A 22247-nucleotide genomic window follows, 5' to 3' on the forward strand; every position below is an offset into this window, starting at 1 on the left:
CTTAAAGGGTTAGTTCACCCAAAAATCAAAATTATGTAATCAATAACTCACCCTCATGTCGTTCCAAACCAGTGAGACTTTCCGTTTAATCCGTTTTCCATTTACCTTCGGAACACAGTTTAAGATATTTTAGATTTTGTCTGAGAGCTCACTCAGTCCCTCCGTTGAAACTGTGTGTACAGTCTTACTGTCCATGTCCAGAAAGGTAAGAAAAAACATCATCAAAGTAGTCCATGTGACATCAAAGGGTTTGTTTGAACTCTGTATTGATACGCAAACCGTTTAAAACTATTCAGTTCAATTTGGTGAACTTGTTCAAAAAGATCCAGTTACATCGAATGATTCGTTCGCGAACCGGATATCACAAACTGCTGTGTTTTTAACTCTCTCACAACAGACACAGAAGACAAGACAATGCTGAATAAAGTCGTAGTTTTTGCTATTTTTGGACCAAAATGTATTTTCGATGCTTCAAAAAATTATAACTGACCCTCTGATGTCACATGGACTACTTTGATTTATGTTTTTCTTACCTTTATGGACATGGACAGTAGACCATTCACACAGCTTCAATGGAGGGACTGAGAGATCTTAGACTTTTAAATTTAAAATATCTTAAACTGTGTTAGAGCATTAAAGATGTTTGAACTGTACTCAATTGGAACAAAGTCTTTACGAACTATAAAAAAAAAAAAAAAAAAAAATGAAATATTTTGTTATCTATCATAATTTCTCAATTTGATAAATAAAAGAAATATCCCATGTGTTTGTGTAACAGCTTTATGAAGAATTGTTCCAACTGTACTCTGTCTACAAGTGTTACTACTATCTAATAAGTGTTACTGTTTCTCGATTATGGACTCATATTTTGGCCGGAAGCAATGGTTTAAAGTTAAAATGCTTTAGTGATGGCTTAGTTACGTGTAAACATTTAGCTTATCATTAAAAGATTGATTAACTGGTATTGATTACTTGTAGATTATTGTGATGTTTTTTTATCAGCTCTCATTCTGACGGCACCCATTCACTGCAGAGGATCCACTGGTGAGCAACTGATGTAGTGCTACTGTAAATTCCTGTACATCTTGGATAGCCCTTGGGTGAGGAAATGTTCAGCTAATTTTCATCTTAGGGAGAACTATTAGTTTTAACACAAACCACACTACAACTGCAACGATGAAACACAGTATACTTTTAGAAATAAAAAGAAGTTTACTGTAATTTAATACAGGCTCCCAGACATTTTTTTGTAGGTTACATGATACAAAAACATTAAAAATATATCTTTTCTTGGCACTGGTTTTACATTATGTTGCATTTGAGCTAAATAAAAACTTAGTAAAATAAGCATCTAAAACAGATCCATGCCATTACAACATCTGACTCTTCCACATGATGCTTTGATCAACACTTTTAGATTCATGATTCTTCTTATTTAATTTTTGATCGCTTTCTCCCACCGGATGCTTCCACAGCTGCAGACACAGCCTAGATACGGAAGATAAGATTGTTTGTAACAATGTTCAAGCAAGCAATCAATTAACAATACTTCTTTATTGATATCTGACCTTTCTCTTCCGTGTCGCAGGGAAAAATTCTTCAAGACGTGACTGTCTAGTTGGGCCCATTTTCTCATCCGCCTCCCTCTGCTTCCTTCTCTTTAAGAGAGACTCACGAAACTTCTTCATGCGTCCCCGCACCCTTTCTTCACTTAAAACAGCGAATAAGGTCACATACCCAAAGAAAGGTGCACAACAAATGCACAACAACGAAAAAAAAAAAAAAGAATAATATTAAATAACGTCAGTTAATATCTCACTCTTAATCAAGTAATATAAGATATTAGTAAATACTAGAACACAGATATGTACTTCACAGTCCTCTCTCTGCACAGGAACTGCACCAGACCCTCTTCATCAGGCTCACTCCAGGCCAGGACAGGGTCGTCGATTTTCGGAGTTTCAAAAAACAGCTTACGGGCATCTTTGTATTGCCAGTTTAGGGGGATGGGGTGTGTCTGGAAGAATTGAGTGCCAAAGTTCCCATTTATTTCGATATATGAACAACCTGAACATTCTTTTGAACATCTATTTTTGTGTTCCATAGAAGAAAGAAAATACTGTTTTAAAAGCACTTGGGTGAACAACTGATGTCAAATCTATCAGAATGTTGCCTTCTACAGACTTCTAAAGCCATGATGAAATCAAAAAGGATAATTCGGATATTCTGATATACATCACAAAAGATGAACACAATACCCGCCAACTTTAGCAGTGTTTGATTTCTTTGGCTTATATATTTTTTTCTTCTGAAAAGCACCTTTCTGTTGACATGTTCCATCACACCCTCTATTGTACGATGTTGTTTAATAAGCTTCAGTGCTCGACTCGGCCCAAGACCCCCAATCTTATCGCAGTAGTCACAGCCCAGCAAGATACACAGGTCAACAAACTACGAAAGAGACACAGGAAGGCGATTAAGCAAATCAAGAAGCATCATTAAAACTCTAATGGTACTCAAAATCTAAATTAATTTAAAACCACTACATTCAGAATTTATGCCAACTTCATCAAGGCATTTCAGATTTAGCAGCTATTGACATTCAGGCACTGGGAGTTGTTTTCAAAAATACAGAACAAGTGTCAGCAGTCTAGTAAAAAGAAAGCAAGTAAACACTGAAAATACCTCTTCGTATGTGAGCTGTAGAACTTCCAACAGCTTTGGTAAGGAGTACTCTGTGACCTCACTATGAAAGAAATTATTTAAGGACATAACAGTGATAGTTATTGGTGCAAATATTGCTGCAATAGACAATTAAACTGAAAGTAATTAAAAAAAATCCTTTATCTCTATGTATGTATTTAACATTCAGAGTAACCAAAGCATGTTTTGCACTTTAATGTGGAAACTAAAACAATTGCATTGCTAATGTTCTCCGACAAGATCTCCAGACTACTTTTTCACCTGTCTCTCTTTGCATTGAGCTGGCGGAGCAGAAAGGTCCCTCCAAACGCCAGCGTGTCCATATCCTCTGAAGCTACAGCATTAACTGTGCCACTTTTGACCAGGTGGGCACACAGCGCCTCTGCTTCACCTGGAGCCTGACATTCACGGTGATGAGAAAGTCAATCAACCAAAAACCTCTCAAATTGATATGAGTGAGGAGTCATTTGTATACATGTAACTAAATTAAAATACCTTGATGCATGGCACACCCATGAGCTGCAGGAGACGCAGGCATTCCTGTTTAAAGTTGGACACTAAAGTACAAAACAGTATACATAAATGTCATATTCACCAGCACACTACAAATAATGATTAGCTGAGACAGTGTGAAACAATACAATATTGAAAACTTTCAATGACAGAAAAGGTATTTATAATGTCGCAAAAGATTTCGACTTCAAATAAATGCTATTCTTTTGAACTTTCAATTCAATAGTCATGAAAAAGTATCACTTCTCACAAAAATATGACACTGGTAATCTTAAAGAAATGTTTCATGAGCAGCATGTTAGAATGATTTCTGAGGGATCATGTGACGCTGACGTCTGGAGAAATGGCTGCTGAAAATTAAGCTTTACAATCAAACAAAATAAATTGCATTTAAAATAATAAAATAATATATATAATATAAAACATTAATTATTTTATCATATAAAATATATACATAACAAATATACATATAACACACATATATTATGTAAACCGTGATTAATCATACAAAATAAAAGTTTTTGTTTACATAATATATGTGTTATGTGTATATTTGTTATGTATATATTTTATATGATATAATATGGAGTTAATGATTAGTGCTGTATGATTAATGGCGATTAATATGATTAATGGCGATTAAAAAGTAAAATATTTCACAATTGTACTGTTTCAATGGATTTTTTTTCACCACATATTTACAATACAACTGCACACACCTGTGTTGGAGCTCTTTAAGCTGTTCCAGCCTGTGCTTTCAGCTCTTTTCTCCAGCTAGAGGGATTCAAATGATAAGATATATAATTATATACAAAAACAATTACACAATTAGTATACGTATACGATTACTAAATAATTGTATTATTCTCACCACGGCTCTCTTTTGATTAGGTGGTCTGCCATCAAGTACAAAGACAGGCTTGATGCCATGCTCCAGGAAAGTAAGAGTGCGGTAAAACAAGCCAGTGAGAGGGCTGCAACATCACATTCATATTATAAGACAACACAACTATACCTAACAACTCATCATATTTACAAAAGACACTGATTTTAATGTATTTGAACAAGCTCTGTGAACTGACCTTAGCTGCAGATGACTGGGGAGAGCCGAGCGAAACTGATTCACCACAATAGATGTATCCAGTGCAATGATCTTTCCTGAATCACAGATATACTACTATAAGAATTATTCAAATAAAAGAATAATATATATGCTATGACAAGTCCACAGACACACACACACACACACACACACATATATATATATATAACGTTATATAACAAAAAGAAAGCAAGTAACAGTTAACGTTAGAATATAAAAAGCATAAAGAAAGCTAAGTCATTGTTAGAAGCCTTTCTGAGTAATGTTGGATAAGCATTAATAACAATCTAACTCTGAAGGGTAGATTCGAGATCTTTTTTTATATTATTGGATTCACTATATTACTTTAACAATTAGCTGTTCTCTTACATTTTTAACAGTGATATATTGATCTTACCAGAATAATCGCCGATCTCTTTTTTGCGTATAGACGCTGACGCGTCATCATCAATTAGTTTCGCTAACTTTGTAATCCCCATATTAAATTAAAACCGACTTTAAATGGCGCATGTACGACTGTTGTTGTTCTCATTCATCCCACAGTTTCGTTTCCGTGTTGTGTTACGGCTCTCGAGTGGTTGCCGCGGTAACAGAGCGCTGATAGGCCACCGCGACTCTCACGTCACCAACTCGTTTCGCCACTGCAAACAGACTGACACAACTCGCTTGTCGTAGACAAAGCTCCAGTGAAAAAAATACATTTGAAAGTGATGCGCGTGTGAAAAACAGAGGACAGACAGACAGAAAGACTTTGAGTCTGAACGTTTGTGTAAATGTTTTATTAGGTCAATTCGGACTAAAAATATATATTTTTTCTGTATATAGTAGCCTAAACGCAGATGTCAGCAATGATTCCTACATTGCAAGAACTGGCCAGGTAACATCAATGGCTGTAACATTCTGTCATTATTTACTCACCCCCACGCAGTTTCAACCATGCTATATAATTATAATGCTTGGGTGCTTGTTGACTTCACATTAAAATAACAATCTCCTGTGTGTACAGTAAAAGCTAAGATTTAAAAATTATGATCTATGAATCTTGAAAAGATTATGTACGAATATTGCATAAATGAAATATAAGACATTCCTTTGAGATGAAAGTTCTGGGTTCTTGTCACATACATGTTTTTTTTTTTTTTTTTATCTGAACAGCTACACACTTGAACAAATACAATAAACGATGACAAAGTACATGATGCATAGTTTAAATGTTTAAATATTTAGTTCATAGTAGTGTGTCATGGGGTGCAATGTGATATTAAAACGAAAGTTCAGCCCAAAATATAAATTATGTCATTATTTACTTTCTATCATATCATTGTATGATGTTCTGCATAATACAAATTAATATATTTTGAAAAAACAAACAGTTTTGGGGACCATTGACTTCCATTGTATGGAGGAACAAAAACCACTGAGACATTTTACAAAATACCTTTATATTCAACAGAAAGGAAGTTTTCATGGTTTTTAACTACATGTAGATTATGAAATTATGGCATGTCCCTTTAAAACAAACACATTTGAATCTATTGTAAATTTCTCTTCATCCTTCTCATGTACTGTAAATGTGTTTCTTTCCAGTGTAATTTTACTGCTTTTAGTCCATGTTTAGTTTTACTAGTTATGTACTAGTTATGTAAGAACACCAGCTCCGAGCCAGCATGTGAGATGCTGCTGAATTTTGTGCAGCACATTATTAAATCTTCTTCATTAATGTTCATAAACCCAGCGTGTCTTTCAGATCATTTAAAAAACTCAGGGAACAGCTGCTCTGGTAAATTCATCTAGTTTACATTACCATACCAAAGTTCTGCTCAAATACATCCAGCTTGGATAATTTGCCTCCATTCTCCTTTCACAGATTTAAGTAAATGGACCATCAACTGCCTCTTGTGAATTGCTGCTTGCCCAGACTGTGAAGATCTTCACGTGAAGATTTTGTCAGTCATCTGTTCCTTGCTTCATCTTTTCAGAGCCAAGGGATCAGTCCTATTTGGCCTTTTTTCCACAGAGCTAATTTGTTTAATGCAAGATCTAGTGCATATGAATCTCATGGTCAGACCATCACCACAGTGGCCAGTGGAACGCTTCTCCATCAGGTCTGGAGATTCAACAGCTCAGGTGTTGTTAGTGACTTCATTAACAGTGCTGCTTTTCTTCCCATGAGAACAATATGGGACCCTACTTGCCTTATCATGTCTCCTGGGAGCCCAAGACTCAAGGCAGCATCCATGGTGCTTTTAACTCGCATTGTGACTCTGGGATGTTTCCCTGAAGACCATTCACAGTCATTTTTCTCTGTTTATTTGCATCTCATGGACTCCTTGCCTACTTTTGAGGAGTCAGAGCTCAGTGTCTTTGGCAAGGAATTCTCAGTTTTCTATGCCAAGGAAAGCACTCACGGCAGGTTTGAGAGAGTTTGTTCCCCTCGGATACGAGTGTGGAGTGCAGATCCGGAAGGAGAGAGTCGCAGCCACTTGCAAAGCTCCGATTAAGACCATTGGATCCCAGGACCAGCAGGACGTAAAGGGTTAAAGGAGAGGTTTATTAAAAAAAGACAATTATAATTGAATACAAAACAAAACTTATGTTTTCCCTATTCTTTTAAGTCTAGTAATAGGTCCAGTCTGTTCTTTACCATACAATGAAAATACTTTTCAGAGCTAAAAAAATTATAATAATAATAAAATCCTAAAATTACAGATGACTTACAGATGAAGACAGTGGAAGCAATCAAAAACAACAAAAAGAGCAATGATATATAAGTGCTATAACAAGTCTCAGTTAGGTTAATACAGTACAAGTAGCATGGGATTTTAACTAATATGATGAATAAAAAGAAAACAGATAGAATAAAAAAAATAAAAGAATAGAGCAAGCTAGTTAGAGGTCTTTACACAAACACACACATACATATACAATTGCATAATAAATGAAAAGAAAATAGAATACAAAAAGATTAGTTAGATTTTTTAAAGAATAGAATTAGAATAGTGAGTGTTAAAGTTAGAGGGTCAAATAAAGATGGAAGAGATGTGTTTTAAGCCGATTCTTGAAGATGGCTAAGGACTCAGCTGCTCGGATTGAGTTGGGGAGTTCATTCCACCAGAAGGGAACATTTAATTTAAAAGTCCGTAAAAGTGACTTTGTGCTTCTTTGGGATGGCACAATCAAGCGACGTTCACTTGCAGAACGCAAGCTTCTAGAGGACACATAAGTCTGAAGTAATGAATTTAGGTAAATGGGTGCAGAGCCAGTGGTAGTTTTGTAGGCAAACATTAATGCCTTGAATTTTATGCGAGCAGCTATTGGAAGCCAGTGCAAATTGATAAACAGAGGTGTGATGTGTATTCTTTTTGGCTCATTAAAAATTAATCTTGCTGCCGTGTTCTGAATTAATATTCAAAGTGTTAAGTCATACAATATATTGGGGAAAAGGCTGACTTTTAAAGGGATGGTTCACCCAAAAAGGAAAATTCTGTTTCTATCAATTACTCACCTTCATGTTGTGTCAAACCCATAATACTTTGGTAAATAAATAAAACAAATAGTACAGTAATCAGGGATAACCAACTATTCTTGTTTGAAGCATGAAAACAAACCTAATTTGATCTTGTGCATCAAGCTAGGAACTTGAGCTTCTGTTTACCATATTTGATGAGCTCTATGGTTATGTGTTAATCAAAAAAACTACTTGATTCATATGGTTTCTATATGGTATCTCTTTATTAACCTTCTTCATAGTTTTGGTCAATTGGACTTTCAATTAAGGGAAATCAATTCATTTAAGGGACAGAAATCCTTAATTGTGTTTTGAAGATGAAGAAAAGTCTTTAGGGTTTGGATTATGGGTTTGGAATGCTATGAAAGTGAGTAAATAATTTTTAGGTGAACTAACCCTTCGTATGGTTATTTACTGACAGTCTTGCCATACATTTGCTCTCAAGTATTTGATAAAAAAGTTTTGATAGGTTGCAGAAAGTTACACATTTTCTGTTGTATGAGATCTAGCAAGCGTGGAAGGCTAGCTGTATGCAGCCATCAAGACAGAAGCAATTGCTGCAGGTCAGGATATGCATGCTGGTGTTTCTGACCATGCTGATCCTAGCATGCATGAAGAGGAAGTTCCAGCCAGACGCCCAATGCTCTCTCTTCCAACACAGCTAAGGAGTGGGGAATAAGCTCAGCCAATGTATGCAATTCTCTTTCCCCACTCTCCAGATTGAAGACATTCCTTCAGTCTCTCTTGTCCACAATTAAGCAGGTGGATATGAAGAGCAGAAGTGAGGTGTGGGCAGCCCGTTACAGCCGACTGGATGAGACCCAGATGAAGGTCCCCAGAGCGAGCCAGTGCATGAACACCGTGCAGGGACAAGATCCGATTTATACCTGGGTACAAATACCTCAATGGACCATTTTATTTAAATGCATCTTGGTTATTTTTTTGTGATGCACTTATATTTATAAAATTCATAAAATTCAAGCCAAACTGATAACCCTACAAAATAAATAATAATAATGCAAAAAATAAATTTTTATACCAAAAGTAAATATAGGGAACACAACATTGTAATGCATAATATGAAAAATGGATATTCATTTTGTTAAAGATTATGTTTAACATTAATTATGCTGATGATTTTTTGAGAGACTGCATACTTTTTCAGCATTTTAGCTCGAGAGCAGCCCGTAGATGTTTTTTAATATCATGCTATTAGTTCATTTTGAAAGTTCATTTGATTTGTATTGTCTGTTTACAGGTCAACTCAGCATCACTGGTTCCCTTGACAAAAACCCATTTAGCTCTTTGAACAACAAAGGTTTGTGATTGTTATATCATTTGTTCCTGATGATAAAGTTTTGTTCAAATGAAAACAACTTATATGAATCTTGAAGACTATAAGTGACAACAGTAGAGGGAGAATGGACCAGGCCTGGGTCATTTTACATTTGGTCGGCCATGAGACGGCTGCCGCTCTTTTTGTTTGTTTATTTTTCATTTGTTTCTGAAGTGTATGTTAATTTTGAGCCAGTTCCCGCCTCCTTTTTCCTGCATCAATGAACCAGTTAGCTATAAATGAACTACACAGTTGCATGACTTCAATGTCACCACCATGAGTCTACAATTTTACTCTAGACTGAAGGACTATTGTAGGCTTTAATAAGAAACAAAGGAAGTTTAATTATAATTAAACAATTGTACACCATTTTGAATCGCGATTTAATATTTTATAAGCTAAACAAACGCAAAACTTCCACCAAGAAAAAAATAGCAAGCAAGAGTATGACATGAGACTGCTGTTACCCGGATGAGCCTTTTACAGGTTGTTATCGACTATCGAGGGATAACATACTTTCTCCAATCTGTGTTCCTGTACCAAGGAGGAGCTGGAAAGAGCCTTCCACTACCTCAAGGAATTATGAAATCAGGAGAGTAGTGAGGAAAATATATATATATTTTATATATATATATATATATATATATATATATATATATATATATATATATATTTTTTTTTTTTTTTTTCACAGAATGAGACAGAAATTGAATTGCGCAGTCTGCTGGGACAGGATTTCCAAGGTCTTCATAATGAGCTGCTTTTGCATCTAGGCGAACACTACCAGCAGGTCTTTAATGGACTTGCTATTTTAGCTTCTTTCGCCTATAGTGACGACCCCTACCAGGGCCCAAGAGAAATCACCACCCCAGGACGCATGGTACAGCTGCTCTAATAATAATCATCTGATTAAGGCCCTTGAGTATCTAGCAAGTCTTTTACAAACTGATTCATGCACAGTTGAAAGCATTGGAGTCTGTTTTCAGTTATAGTCATTGTTCTGGAAATAATGCCGTCTGTCATGGCACTGTATGTGTGTGCAGACAGATTATCTGCAGCCCAAGCTCCTGGGCATTCTGGCTTTCTTCAACATGCAGCTATTTAGCTCTAGCGCTGGAGAGAGAGAGAAAAAGAAAATGGTAGGTGTTGAATACAATTCGTCTGGTTTTAATGAGAAACATTAGCTTTCAGTAGCTATGATCTGTTTTCCTGCATTATAAATACACCGCGTTCTAGGCACAGCATACTGTAATCGTTTATTTTTCTGTTCTCACTGAAAGCAAAATACTGCAGAAAAGGACAAATCCACCTGTCAGAATATATTAAGTGTTCAATATGCTGTTATATGCAGCTGTATTTTGAACCAATTAAATATGTTCTGTTCTTCATTGCTTGTCATGGCTGGTTAGGACAAAGGGATAGTTCAGCCAAAAATGAAAATTCTTTCATCATTTACATTCTGTCATGTTCCAAATCCACGATGACTTTCTCTCTTACATGAAACAAAAAAGAAATGATTTTAAATCGACCCAATCAATCCAGCAGCAGGCTATTATGCATCAAAAATTTGAGAAAAAAAAATTAAATGTTTAGTCATACCTGTGACCTAAAGCAAACATTCTTTACAAATTCAAATGTTTTTTCTTCTCAGAGAAAAGTAATATGGATACTTTTATCCATATTTTATCCATACTTTTATCCATATGGATACTTTTATCCACAGAAATTGCTTTTTTATTAAGTATAGATCACCATAAACTCAGGATTTTAAGTATGTAATCTTTATCAGTGTGTGTTATAGTACAAAGAGGCCAGAGCTGTAGGAGCTCTTGAGAAAATTTTGTACTTGAAGTAGCAAGATTGTTCTATTGACATTATGTCAGTTAACGTATGACCTTTTTTTCCCCACTCTGAACATTTTAATGCCCCTGATGAAGCTAATGGGTCCGAAGCACATCAGCTCAGTCCGAGTGAAGATGATGACCACACTCAGAACTGGCCTGAGGTACAGGAACGACTTCCCAGAGCTCTGCTGCAGGTGTGTTTCTCTCCGAGTGGTGTGAATGCACAGAAGCAGCTGTGCAAAGAGATTACGAAGAGGATCAGAAGCACCACTGATAAGATCCAGACTGTTCTTTAATAACTGCAGGCAGCTCAGCAGGACACCAGATTTGCATTTATTTTTTAACGTTTAAGCTCAGTAAGAACCATCTGTATCTAATATAAAGTCAGGCCAGAGGGTGAAATTCTAATTGCACTTTACCCACAAAATTACAAAGATATGGGTTTAATTGCTATCTTGTTGGTTTAGAGGATGTGGGACTGTGTGCTGTCTTGACCCGTCTTATCTGAGTCCGCTTCTGAGTCATGTAATCATTGCTCTATTACCTCTCATCCATCAAGCCTAAAGAGACAGCAGTGCACTACCTCATAGTGGAGAACAGGTGTGTGTCATTCCTCCTTTTTCTTTTATGTCTTACGTTAGATTTAGTTTAATTTCTCTAAAGGTTTTTGATGATTTTTTTTTTAGATGTTTTTATTAGTGCTGTCAAATGATTAATTGCTATTGATCACATCCAAATTTACATTATGTGTGTAATTTGTATATTTACTATGTTAATATAAACACACACTGTATGTTATGGTTATATATTAAATATATTGATCTGTAATATAAATTATATAAATATATAAATGTAAAAGCATTTAAAAAAATATATACTGAATGTGTGTGTATTTATATAAATCTACACAGTACACACAAATATATTATGTAAACAAAAACTTTTATTTTGGATGCGATTAATTGTGATTAATCATTTGTATTATATTGTATATAATTTGTAATGTATTTTCATTTTGTTTTCCTTGGTAAAATGTTTTTTTTTTCATGATCTTCTTTTCTCAGGGAGGAAGTGCAAGACTTCATGAAATCTACTTCCTCCCTGAACACCCAGAACTGAAAACCATTCGCAAGGTCCTTCAAGATTACCGTAAGGTACAGCCTAAACAAACTAATCTTTTCATCAATGTACAAAAGAATTATGTAAAAGTCAGATCAACAAAATGAAATAATTTGAATAATTATGGTTAACAACAGCAAACCTCAAGAGCACTGATGTAGTCAGTGCTGCAGCTCTCCATGTGGTCCATCCAGCTTGAGAATGTGGACGTACGCATCCATGCACTCATCAGCCTGAAGGAGATGATAAACAAGAACCAGGTCAGACTTAAGGAGGCTTAAAATAAAACACATCAAGGGCCTGAAAGGTTGATCTACAGTATATTTGTTTGTTAGAGCATGTCTTGGACAGTGAGATGGCAGAGCCAGTGATCTCTCAGTTAGTGACGGTGTTGCTCCTGGGCTGCCAGGACGTCAATCCTGAAACCAGGCTTTTGTGTGGGGAACACCTGGGGGAGTTGGGAGCCATTGATCCTAGTCGACTTGATTTGTCACCCGCTGACACTCAGGGAACTGGCTCGACATTTGTGGTAAGACATTTCTCAGACAGTTTTGTTCCTGCATGTGTCAAGCAGAATCATGAAGATCATGTTTTAAGTGTGAAGCTTTGCATTTTATGCATTTTGAGTGAAAATGCATAAAAATAAAAAATAGACTGTCTTTATGCTTTTAGAGTGGGATCGATGATCTAAACTTTGCCTATGAACTACTGACAGAGCTGACCAGAGCCTTTCTAGCCTATGCGGATGATGTGGGAGCTCAAGATGCTGCAGCTTACACAATGCAGGTCACACTATAAAGATAATGACCTTTGTGACTCACTTTTAGTCTTGGATTGAAATTTTAAAAGTGTTTAGCAAGTAGATTTTTAGTCAGGTTTTTACCAACTTAGAATTAAACTATATACAAATTTTTCCCTGATAAATGGTTGATGTTTCAATTTTATACCATTTTGTCCCATATTTTGCTCTATGTGCTGATTGGATGCACTCAGGAGGAGCAGCAAGAGGTACACATTCAAGCTCTGTGGAAAGGACCCATAACTCTTCATGCAGTTTTTCACAGTGAAATAGTAAAAGAGAGTAAAATGCTTAAAATAGTGTTTCTGTTTGGGTCCTGTGGGTGAATGAAGAGATGATGGCAGTCCTAAAGAAAGGTTAATGCGATAGAATGACTCCAGTCTGAGTCAGCTCAGCACACAAACCGTCTTCTCTGTGCTGGACCACCTCACTCAGTGGTCCCGCCACAAGCTGCAGAGTCTGAGACTCTGAGTACCAACAAGAGGACAGGCAAACATGCCAGAGTGCAGCCGCAGCCGCAGCCACAGGTCACTTACAAGATTACACTAGATTTCATTCAGTCCTGTTTTCTTGCCTTAAAAGCTGATGGTTATTATTTATTCATGTTTTGACATTATTGGGAATGATAATAGGTAATATGTGTTTTGTTCTTTATTGAGTTTTACTTTACCAATTCCCTTTAAATATTATTATTTGCGACCACAAAACCAGTCATACATGGGTATGTTTGTAGCAGTAGCAATAGCCAACAATACATTGTATGGGTCAAAATGATAGATTTTTCTTTTAAGCCAAAAATCATTAGAATATTAAGCAAAGATTATGTTCCATGAAGATATTTTTCATTTTTCTACCATAAATATATCAAAACTTACATTTTGATTAGTAATATACATTGTTAAGGAGATCATTTGGACAACTTAAAAGGTAATTTTCTCAATATGTTTTTTTTTTTTGCACCCTCAGATTCCAGATTTTTAAAGCTTATTTAGTCATATTTCACTGATGTGACTCAATTCATAATGCTGTGAATTATTATTTTTCTATAAAAACAATTTATTACTTTTCAGCTCTGTATCGTGTGTAACTCAAGTGAAACTGAAATAATTCTGGCTCTTTCTTCATCCTGATAGGCCCAGATAGTGGTGAGTATCAAAGTGTTCTGGCCTTTCTTTTCAGCATTCCTCAGGATGTGCCGGCTAAGGCACCCTTCCGCTCCAGAGCCTACACACGTGCTGTCATGCACTTTGAGTATTTTATCCGTGAGAAGAAGCAGAACATTCAGGACCATCTTTCATTCTTCCAGGTCTTAACAATCTACAGATGTTTTCTGTTTTTTTTTTTTTTTGCATGTGTTTTATGGTTACTGGTTATGGCTACTGACTAAATAAATAAATGAACATGAAATACATTTACATTTACATTTAGTCATTTAGCAGATGCTTTTATCCAAAGCGACAATGGAAGCAATCAAAAACAACAAAAGAGCAATGACCTATAAGTGCTATAACAAGTAACAAGTTATCTTAAACGCAGTACACGTAACATGTAACACGTAAATATCGACTTGAGTCAAAATTACAAGAGAAAATATTCCATAAAGTAATTTTATGTTAGAAATTGACAGAAGAATGATATGAAATAACTGAAACGAACACAGCCACAAATTTGGTCATTAAGGTCATTAAGTTTTTTTGTGTGTAATGTTTTTGAAGGCTCACTCATATGCTTTTATGCTCACTATTTATTTGATCAAGAATACAGTAAAAAGAGTAACATTGTGAAATATTATTAATATTTAAAATAGCTGTTTTATATTTTAATATATTTTAACATGTCATTTATTTCTGTGATGGTAATGCTGATATTTTAGCAACCATTATTCTAGTCTTCAGTGTCACCATGAATAAATAAACTAGAAGTTATACAATGTGACACACAGCCATCCAACTTGAGCCCGACCAGGTGAGAACCACACACACTCTTATTCGTATGGATACCTGCCAAATTCAGGTCACTGAAACAAAACAACAATAATAAAGAAATAAAGAAAGAAAGAAAGAAAGAAAGAAAAGAAAGAAAGAAAATTTGTGCTAAATTATATAGTGTCTATGAAGGACCAAAGCTGTAAAAAATACAAACAAACAAATAAATAAATAAAGGTTTGTTTATACAGCTGTTTACATTTATGGACAATTGTAATTCAACATAATATTAAAAATAACTCTGCAGTATCCCATAGAAGTTTGGATGGTGTGTAAAGTAAAAAAAAAAAATACAGAAAATAATTAATAAAGGAAAAAGTATTACAAACAATTTAGGATCTCTTTTTTCTGTATGTATGTACGGTGCTTTCCTGTGTTTTTGTTGTTGTTGTTGTTTTTGGATATTTGTCACAGTTAAAAGATTCAGGTCATCAAAAAAATTTTATATTACACAAATATAATGCAAGTCAATAAAAAATGTTTTTTTTATTTTTATTTTTTATTTTTTTATTATGATTTCATTTATTAAGGGAAAAAAGCTGTCCAAACCTACCTGGCACGATGTGAAAAATTATTTGCCCCCTCCTGTTAAATCATGAAAGAAAAACTTTGATTAAGCACAATATTTTAGAAAGCTTAGTTATATTTCACTAGCCACTAGCAACACATCATGCTGCGATCTAAAGAAATTCAAAAACAGCTGAGAAACAAAATAGTTGACATGTATCAGTCTGGAAAGGGTTCTAAAGCCGTTTCTAAGGCTTTGGGACTCCAGCGAACCATGGTCAGAGCCATTATCCACAAATGGAGAAAACTTGGAACAGTGTTGAACCTCCCCAGGAGTGGCTGCTCTACCAAAAATTACTCCAAGAGTGCAACAAAAACTCATCCAGGAGGTCATAAAAGAACTTCTAAAGAACTGCATTGATCATGCTGCAACAATAAGAAAGAGAATGGGCAAAAACGCCATCCATGGGAGATTTCCAAGGCAAAAAATATTTTGATTATCCCCAAGACTTTTGGCCAAATATTCTGTGGACTGATGAGACAAAAGTTTAACTATGGAAGGTGTGTGTCCGTTACATCTGGTGTAAAACCAACACAGCATTTCATAAAAAGACCATCATACAAACAGTCAAACATGATGGTAGTAGTGTGATGGTCTGGGGCTGCTTTGCAGCTTCAGGACCTGGAAGACTTGCCATAATTGATGGAACCATGATTTCTGAACTCTATCAGATAATCCTGAGAAAGAATGTCCGGCCATCAGTTTGTGACCTCTAGCTCAAGCACACTTAGGTTATGCAGCAGGACAATGATCCCAAACAAACCAGCAAGTCCACCTGTGAATGGCTCAAGAAAATTCCTGAGAAAAATGGCCAAGTCAAAGTACAGGCTAAAATCCAACTGAGTTGCTGTGGCATGACCTTAAACAGTCCATTCATTCTTGAAAACCTTCCAATGTGGCTGAATTAAAACAATTCTGCAAAGAAGAGAGGGCCAAAATTCTTCCACAGCGATGTGAAAGACTCTTTGCCAGTTATCGTAAACACTTGATTGCGGTTGTTGATTCAAAGGGTGGCACAACCAGTTATTAGATTAAGGGCGGTAAAATTGAGTTAAACTTGAGAGTGTTTTGTCACTGACTTTTGCATGGTTAACCATTCATGTATTTTATCATTTTTAGTATTATCGTAACTACTACTTTTCCTCTCACGTGCTTAACTTTGCATGCAGATTGTCCATTATCATAGTATTATTAACTCTATTTTGGGTCTTGGCCATTTCTGTACAATAATAACCCAGGTCAATGGAGTTCTGGCCAGCAGGTAGGTGTACTGATGTAGACACAGCCTTCTGACATGGTTTCATGCAGTTCCAGGATTTGTGTTTTTAAACTGATGTAATTTCCTTTACAAAGACCATGATGAAAATCCGATCTAAATGTGTACCAGTTTGAGGCAGCATAGAATCTGTCAAAGTGGGACCTAGCTGAGGATTATCTTCTGGTAAAGGACTTTTGCCGTTTCTAAAAATATACAAATGTTTTTCAGATTGAAGAAGCATTAAAGGGTTAGTTCACCCAGATAGCAAAACTATGTAATTAATAACTTACCCTCATGTTGTTCCAAACCCGTGAGACCTCCGTTTATCTTGGGAACACAGTTTAATAATACTCTCTAAAATGGCAGAAGACATTGTAGCAGAAATGAGTCGAATCAGACAAATCAAAGAGTCTATCAGAGCTGTGTGCATTGAAACGAGAGCCGAACTCCTCAGGAAGTCATAAATCAGTTCTAGTGCCACAGGAACCAAGCAAGATAACCAACCAACCAACTTGTTCACACAACAGCTTTCAACATTAACACCAATAGAACAATTATTAACAATTTTAATTCGAAGAAGAGATTGTCAAATTTATTGTTCGTGATTGGAATGCAACGCTGGACATCACATGTAAACCCAGGAGATCATGTTAAATACTTGCACTAACTTCCCCCATCAAGTGAAACCAGACTGAAATTCCTAAGGGGGAAGGGCTTTAAACCTTTGTCTTCACAGAAAAGTCCCTTTGCCAGAGAATGGCAAAGAAACTGCTTTTTATACATTATATATGGACCAGAATGAACTCAAAAAGACTTGTAAATGAATCGTTCCATTGCTTAACTCCATATTCATTTATGTGTAACCCACACATTTGACTATCATGTATAATCACTTATTGTGTATGTCTTTTGATAACTATAGGATACATAGTCATGTCTAGTATTGACATAATCGAATTTTCTTGCTTGATATTGTCCTGACAATCATTTATTTGTAAAATATATCATAATCATGTTATAGGAATCATGTCCAAAATTAGACCCTGTTAGGCAAGAACCACATGCTTGGTAAGATAAACAAATGATTTATGATACCCCAGACTCAAGACCATATATGATTGGTCAAGGCAACATTTAAAGGGGTGGCCATCAAGGAAGTTTTAAATACTTTGGACCCCATGAATTCTGCTTTTAGTCCCTAGCTGCTGCTATTAGCCATGTCGGCTTTTAGTCTGCTTTTAGTCTAGCATTGCTTGTGCTATCAGTCATGCGGGCTTTTAGTCTGCTTTTAGTTCCAGCCTTGCTCGTGCTATCAGTCATGCCTGCTCTTAGCTTTTAGCTTGTAGCTTTGCTACCTAGCTTTAGCTTGTAGCATCTAGCCATGCGGTTAGTCGTCATTGTTCTTTGAGCGCGGTTCCAGCGTGCCTGCCTGCTGCTACTATGCCACAATGAGAAGGAACACAACCTAGTCTCGTCAAACTTTATTTCTTTTCTTTTCCGTTTGAGAGTTTCGTGTTCTGAGTTAAGTTTTGCAACGTCGAGTCTCCGACGCCTGACCTCGGATGTCCGTTCAACTTCGACCAGCGCACACAACTCCAGCTTCAGCCAACGCCCAAGCACGGGCTCCCCAAGACGTCACTTCAGCCAACTGAACTTCCAGCCAATCAGCGACACCGGGATACCCCTTTCAACTGGAGTCCCTTTCACAGCAAACGAAGGCAACGTATTCCCAGATATTTGTTGTGCTGGTGTATCTAATATAATTTTAACCCCATTGAGGAACTCAATGCGAGCGCTAATTACGTGATTGATGGTTGTTCATGTCTATGCAATTTAACGTATTGCTGTAAACTTGAAATTCCATATTTCCATTCTCTTAAAATCATCTTTCCCTAACTTTCGACCTTCCTGCAAATTGTGTGAATGTGTGTGTGCGTGCGTTTATGTGTTAGATTAGTTTATATGTCTTAGATTTATCTAATAAAGCCTTATTCATATTGAAAAGAGAAGTATCTTGTGTTTTGTGCTTACAAGTTAATGTCTTAAACTGCCGATCTTGTTACTGTGCTAATTGATAGTGTTTTCACTATAGTTTGGATATTAGTATCCAGCGCAGATTTGATGTTAAACGGCTCGTTCACTGAATCGCAGGCGCGTCTCCGTGAACAGCCGTGAAACAGTGATTCTGTTCAAATTCCCTTTTAAAATCTTAAATGATTCCCTTTGAGCTAAAATGACCTGTTTCCCTTACAACATAATTCGGGGAAGAAGAATGGTTGAGTAAATAAAAAATAAAACAATTGTGTATTCTCGTAGCATCGCTAAACTGAGGTTGAGCCACTGATGTCACCCGAACTGTGTTACCGATATATTTACTGCGTTTCTGGACCTGGGAACATTTCAGTTGCATTGCTGTCTGTGGAGGGTCAGATAGCTCTCTGATTTCATCAAAAGTATTAATTTGTGTTCTGAAGATGAACAAAGGTCTTACTGGTTGGGAACGACATTAGGGTAATTAATTACTTAATTTTCATTAAAGGTTGAACTAACCCTTTAATGGAACTGAGTTTGTAGTGAAGTAGCCTAGTGATTAAAATCAATTTACTATCAAGTCATCTACTCATCTCCCGAATCTGCCACTCCAGCAACGATGTCTTTGCTGTGCTGATGGAGATTGTGGCCAAAGTTTTCTTTGCTTACTCTCAACAAGCTATGTGGATAATGATGGCCGTGTCAAAGGTCATACATCTCAGTCAGATCTACAACCATAAATAATGTATTTTCATGGAAATAAACTGTGTAATGTATACCCTTCTTTCCTTTTTTTTAGTCCTCCTATCCAGCTCGAATGAACAGATGCAAGGAGATCTTGAAGAAGGCTGTCAGTCTGAATAAGTCATTTGGGAAATTTATGAGAGATGCCAACAGACTGACTGACAAGCTGGAGGAGCTTGGCAATAAACCAGTAGGACAGACTGTACCGCTAGCAAGAAAATATTTTTAGATTCCCAGGGAAACAGCTTTTATGCATTTATTATGAATCTTTAGTATTCCTCAACTGTCCCCTTAGGCATTAATTTTAAAATCAGTTGGTTCTAAAATTACTCTGACTGTTTAATTGTGTAGGTGGACGGGAACAGCAGCACCCTCAGCATGAGTGTACACTTCAAAATGCTTAAGTGGTGGAAGAGCCCACCTTCAGTCAGATCCTCATCCCCCTGCAGTCTGTCCTTATACCCACCCTGTCTTCCACTGGAGGAGCCAATCCCAAAAACGATGCCTTTCCAGGACACTCGGTCTACCTTGTTGGCTTCGTTGACATGGTCAGGCCCACTATACTCCAGTTTTTGAGCACATAATGAATCACTCTCATTTTTAACGATATTTCGTGAAATATAACATATACGTTTATATATATAATATAAATATAAATGTATTTTCATGAAGGTAGAGAGCTTGACATCCTTGCAGGGTCTGATGGGAAGTTCTACACCATGATGTGCAAACCTAAAGATTTATTGAGCAGCAAATCAGCATTTTAGAATGATTTCTGAAGGTTCATGTGACACAGAATAAAATACATTTTGAAAGCATATTCAAATAGAAAACATTTATTTTAAATTATTATAGTATTTCACAACATTTGTATGTTTTAACACTTTAATATTAATATATAAATATTACATTAATACATTTTTATTTGAATGGTAATGTATTGTATATAGGCATGAAATATCGATTAACCAGTCAGAATCAGTTCCAGAGAGTGTTTAACATGCTGTTTTAATATTTAGTTTTTGTCAGACTGTTTTCAATTCCCTTTTTTTTTTATTATTGTGAAATTAGTGTCTTTTTTTGAACAGGGATCTATGTCAGTGGGACAAAGCTGTGAAAGCTGATTTTGCCCAGAACAGCATCTTTTCAGGAGAAGCTGAAGCTGCATAAAGATGTGCCGTGTGCCAGACACCCACCAGTTTTTCATGAGTGGTTCCTACAGACATTTCCTGTTCCCACCTCTCGGTATACTGTATATTACAGGCCCTCAGAGTTTTATTCATATTCATAGTATCTTTGCACAGTAATATGCTAGATGTTTCTTGGTATTAGCTATTAAAGTGAGTTTTGAGTAATTCATTAGAAAAGCACTTACTTGAATCTCTTCGCACATGGCACAGATGTGGCATTTCACAGGTACAACAGCAGGTCTGCTTACTGTCGTTCTATTGCGGTCATGTCTATGGTGGGCTATAGTCTTGGCCTTGGTGAGCGCAACGGAGAGAACATTTTGGTTTAACTCCCTAAGAGGAACCAGAAAGAGCCACTCATGAGGTGAACATCTCTGAACTTACACTACAGTTCAAAAGATTGGGGTTTAAAATATTTTCTGAAATGACTCTCTTATTCTCACCAAGGCTACATTTGTTTGATAAAAAATACAAGACTGTAATATGGTGAAATATTATATTTTAAAATAACTGTTACTGTTTTAAAATATTTTAAAATGTAACTTATTCTCCTGACGACAGTTTTCAGCAGCTATTTCTCCAGTCTTCAGTGTCACATGATCCATCAAAATTCATTCTGATATGCTAATTTGGTGCTCAAGGAACATTTATTATTATCAGTGTTAAATCATTTTTAATATTTGTTATGGAAACCATGATGCATGTTTTTTTTTATTTCTGAAAGAAAAATTGATAAATGGAAGGTTAAAAATAACAGCCTTTATATGAAATGGAAACCTTTGCAACATTCTTTACTTTCACTTTTGATCAAATTTAATGTTAATGAAATAAGTGAAGAGTTCAGATGCAAAATCCTGTAAGTGCTGAAATTTTCTTCTAAAATGAGCATTTTTCTCAGGTTCCTATGTTCAGTTATTTCACTTAAGAAAAATGCATGCACATACTGAAAAATCTCTCAAACTAAATTGTGTTTGATTTGTGTAATGAGTTCTACATTTCATACAGTATTTGTATAATAATTCAAATTTCATGATGTCTTTTTATTCCTTTTCACCAGTGTTTTAAAAACATGCCTGCATGATCCTTTGGTAGAGTGGTCATACACCTGTCAAGGGTTCCTCTAGTCAATGAATCTGGAGAGATCCTCAATAAATGAAGAAGGTACTTAGTAACTTCAGCCTGAATGAAGATACTTATCTATGACGTCCATCATATATGCGTTTATATTCAGCTAAACTGGCTTGATTATGAATAAACATAAGGTATTATGGTTAGAAATTATAATACACTTTCTTTGAGGACGTTAAGTACCTCTTCTTTACATGCAATTTGAGCTGATTTAGCAAATTGATTTTGTTCCACTCCAGGCTAAGACTCATGTTCTGGACATAGAGCATAATATAACCAGAGTGGCTGGAGTGGAATCAGTGGGTTGTCGTGATACACCGATTTTCTCTAATTTTGGGGGGGAATAATTTGTTAGTATTCCGCTTTCCGTTTGAGCTGAGCCTGGAGGCTTTATGTTTCTCAAGCAGAAATGTTATGAA

General features: G+C 36.0%; 1 protein-coding gene and 2 pseudogenes across 1 annotated transcript; 2 read left to right on the forward strand and 1 right to left on the reverse strand.

Moving 5' to 3' along the window:
• Positions 1-1189: 1189 nt before the first annotated feature.
• On the reverse strand, positions 1190-4872 carry zgc:110269 (probable flap endonuclease 1 homolog). Its single transcript, XM_052548770.1, has 11 exons — positions 4716-4872; positions 4299-4374; positions 4088-4190; positions 3936-3990; positions 3199-3260; positions 2965-3101; positions 2686-2746; positions 2320-2451; positions 1872-2017; positions 1569-1710; positions 1190-1488 (listed from the first exon to the last, which is right to left on the reverse strand). Exons 1-11 carry the CDS (start codon positions 4795-4797, stop codon positions 1432-1434), a joined length of 1053 nt encoding a protein of 350 aa, XP_052404730.1. The 5' UTR covers positions 4798-4872; the 3' UTR covers positions 1190-1431.
• On the forward strand, positions 4827-6932 carry LOC127951429 (serine/threonine-protein kinase ATR-like; annotated as a pseudogene).
• Positions 6933-8594: 1662 nt separating this feature from the next.
• Positions 8595-20680, forward strand: LOC127951430 (serine/threonine-protein kinase ATR-like; annotated as a pseudogene).
• The last annotated feature ends 1567 nt before the right edge of the window (positions 20681-22247 follow it).

The sequence above is a fragment of the Carassius gibelio genome, chromosome B2, assembly GCF_023724105.1.
Source record: "Carassius gibelio isolate Cgi1373 ecotype wild population from Czech Republic chromosome B2, carGib1.2-hapl.c, whole genome shotgun sequence".
NCBI lineage: Eukaryota > Metazoa > Chordata > Actinopteri > Cypriniformes > Cyprinidae > Carassius > Carassius gibelio.

What these genes read in the sequence shown, in the direction of transcription:
- zgc:110269 (XM_052548770.1), bottom strand. Translation starts at nt 4,797, where the DNA reads ATGGGGATTACAAAGTTAGCGAAACTAATTGATGATGACGCGTCAGCG. An exon ending in CCCAGTCATCTGCAGCTAAG is followed by an intron (nt 4,191 to 4,298) that starts GTCAGTTCACAG and finishes GTGATGTTGCAG; the next exon opens with CCCTCTCACTGGCTTGTTTT. An exon ending in TGCAGAGAGAGGACTGTGAA is followed by an intron (nt 1,711 to 1,871) that starts GTACATATCTGT and finishes CGCTGTTTTAAG; the next exon opens with TGAAGAAAGGGTGCGGGGAC.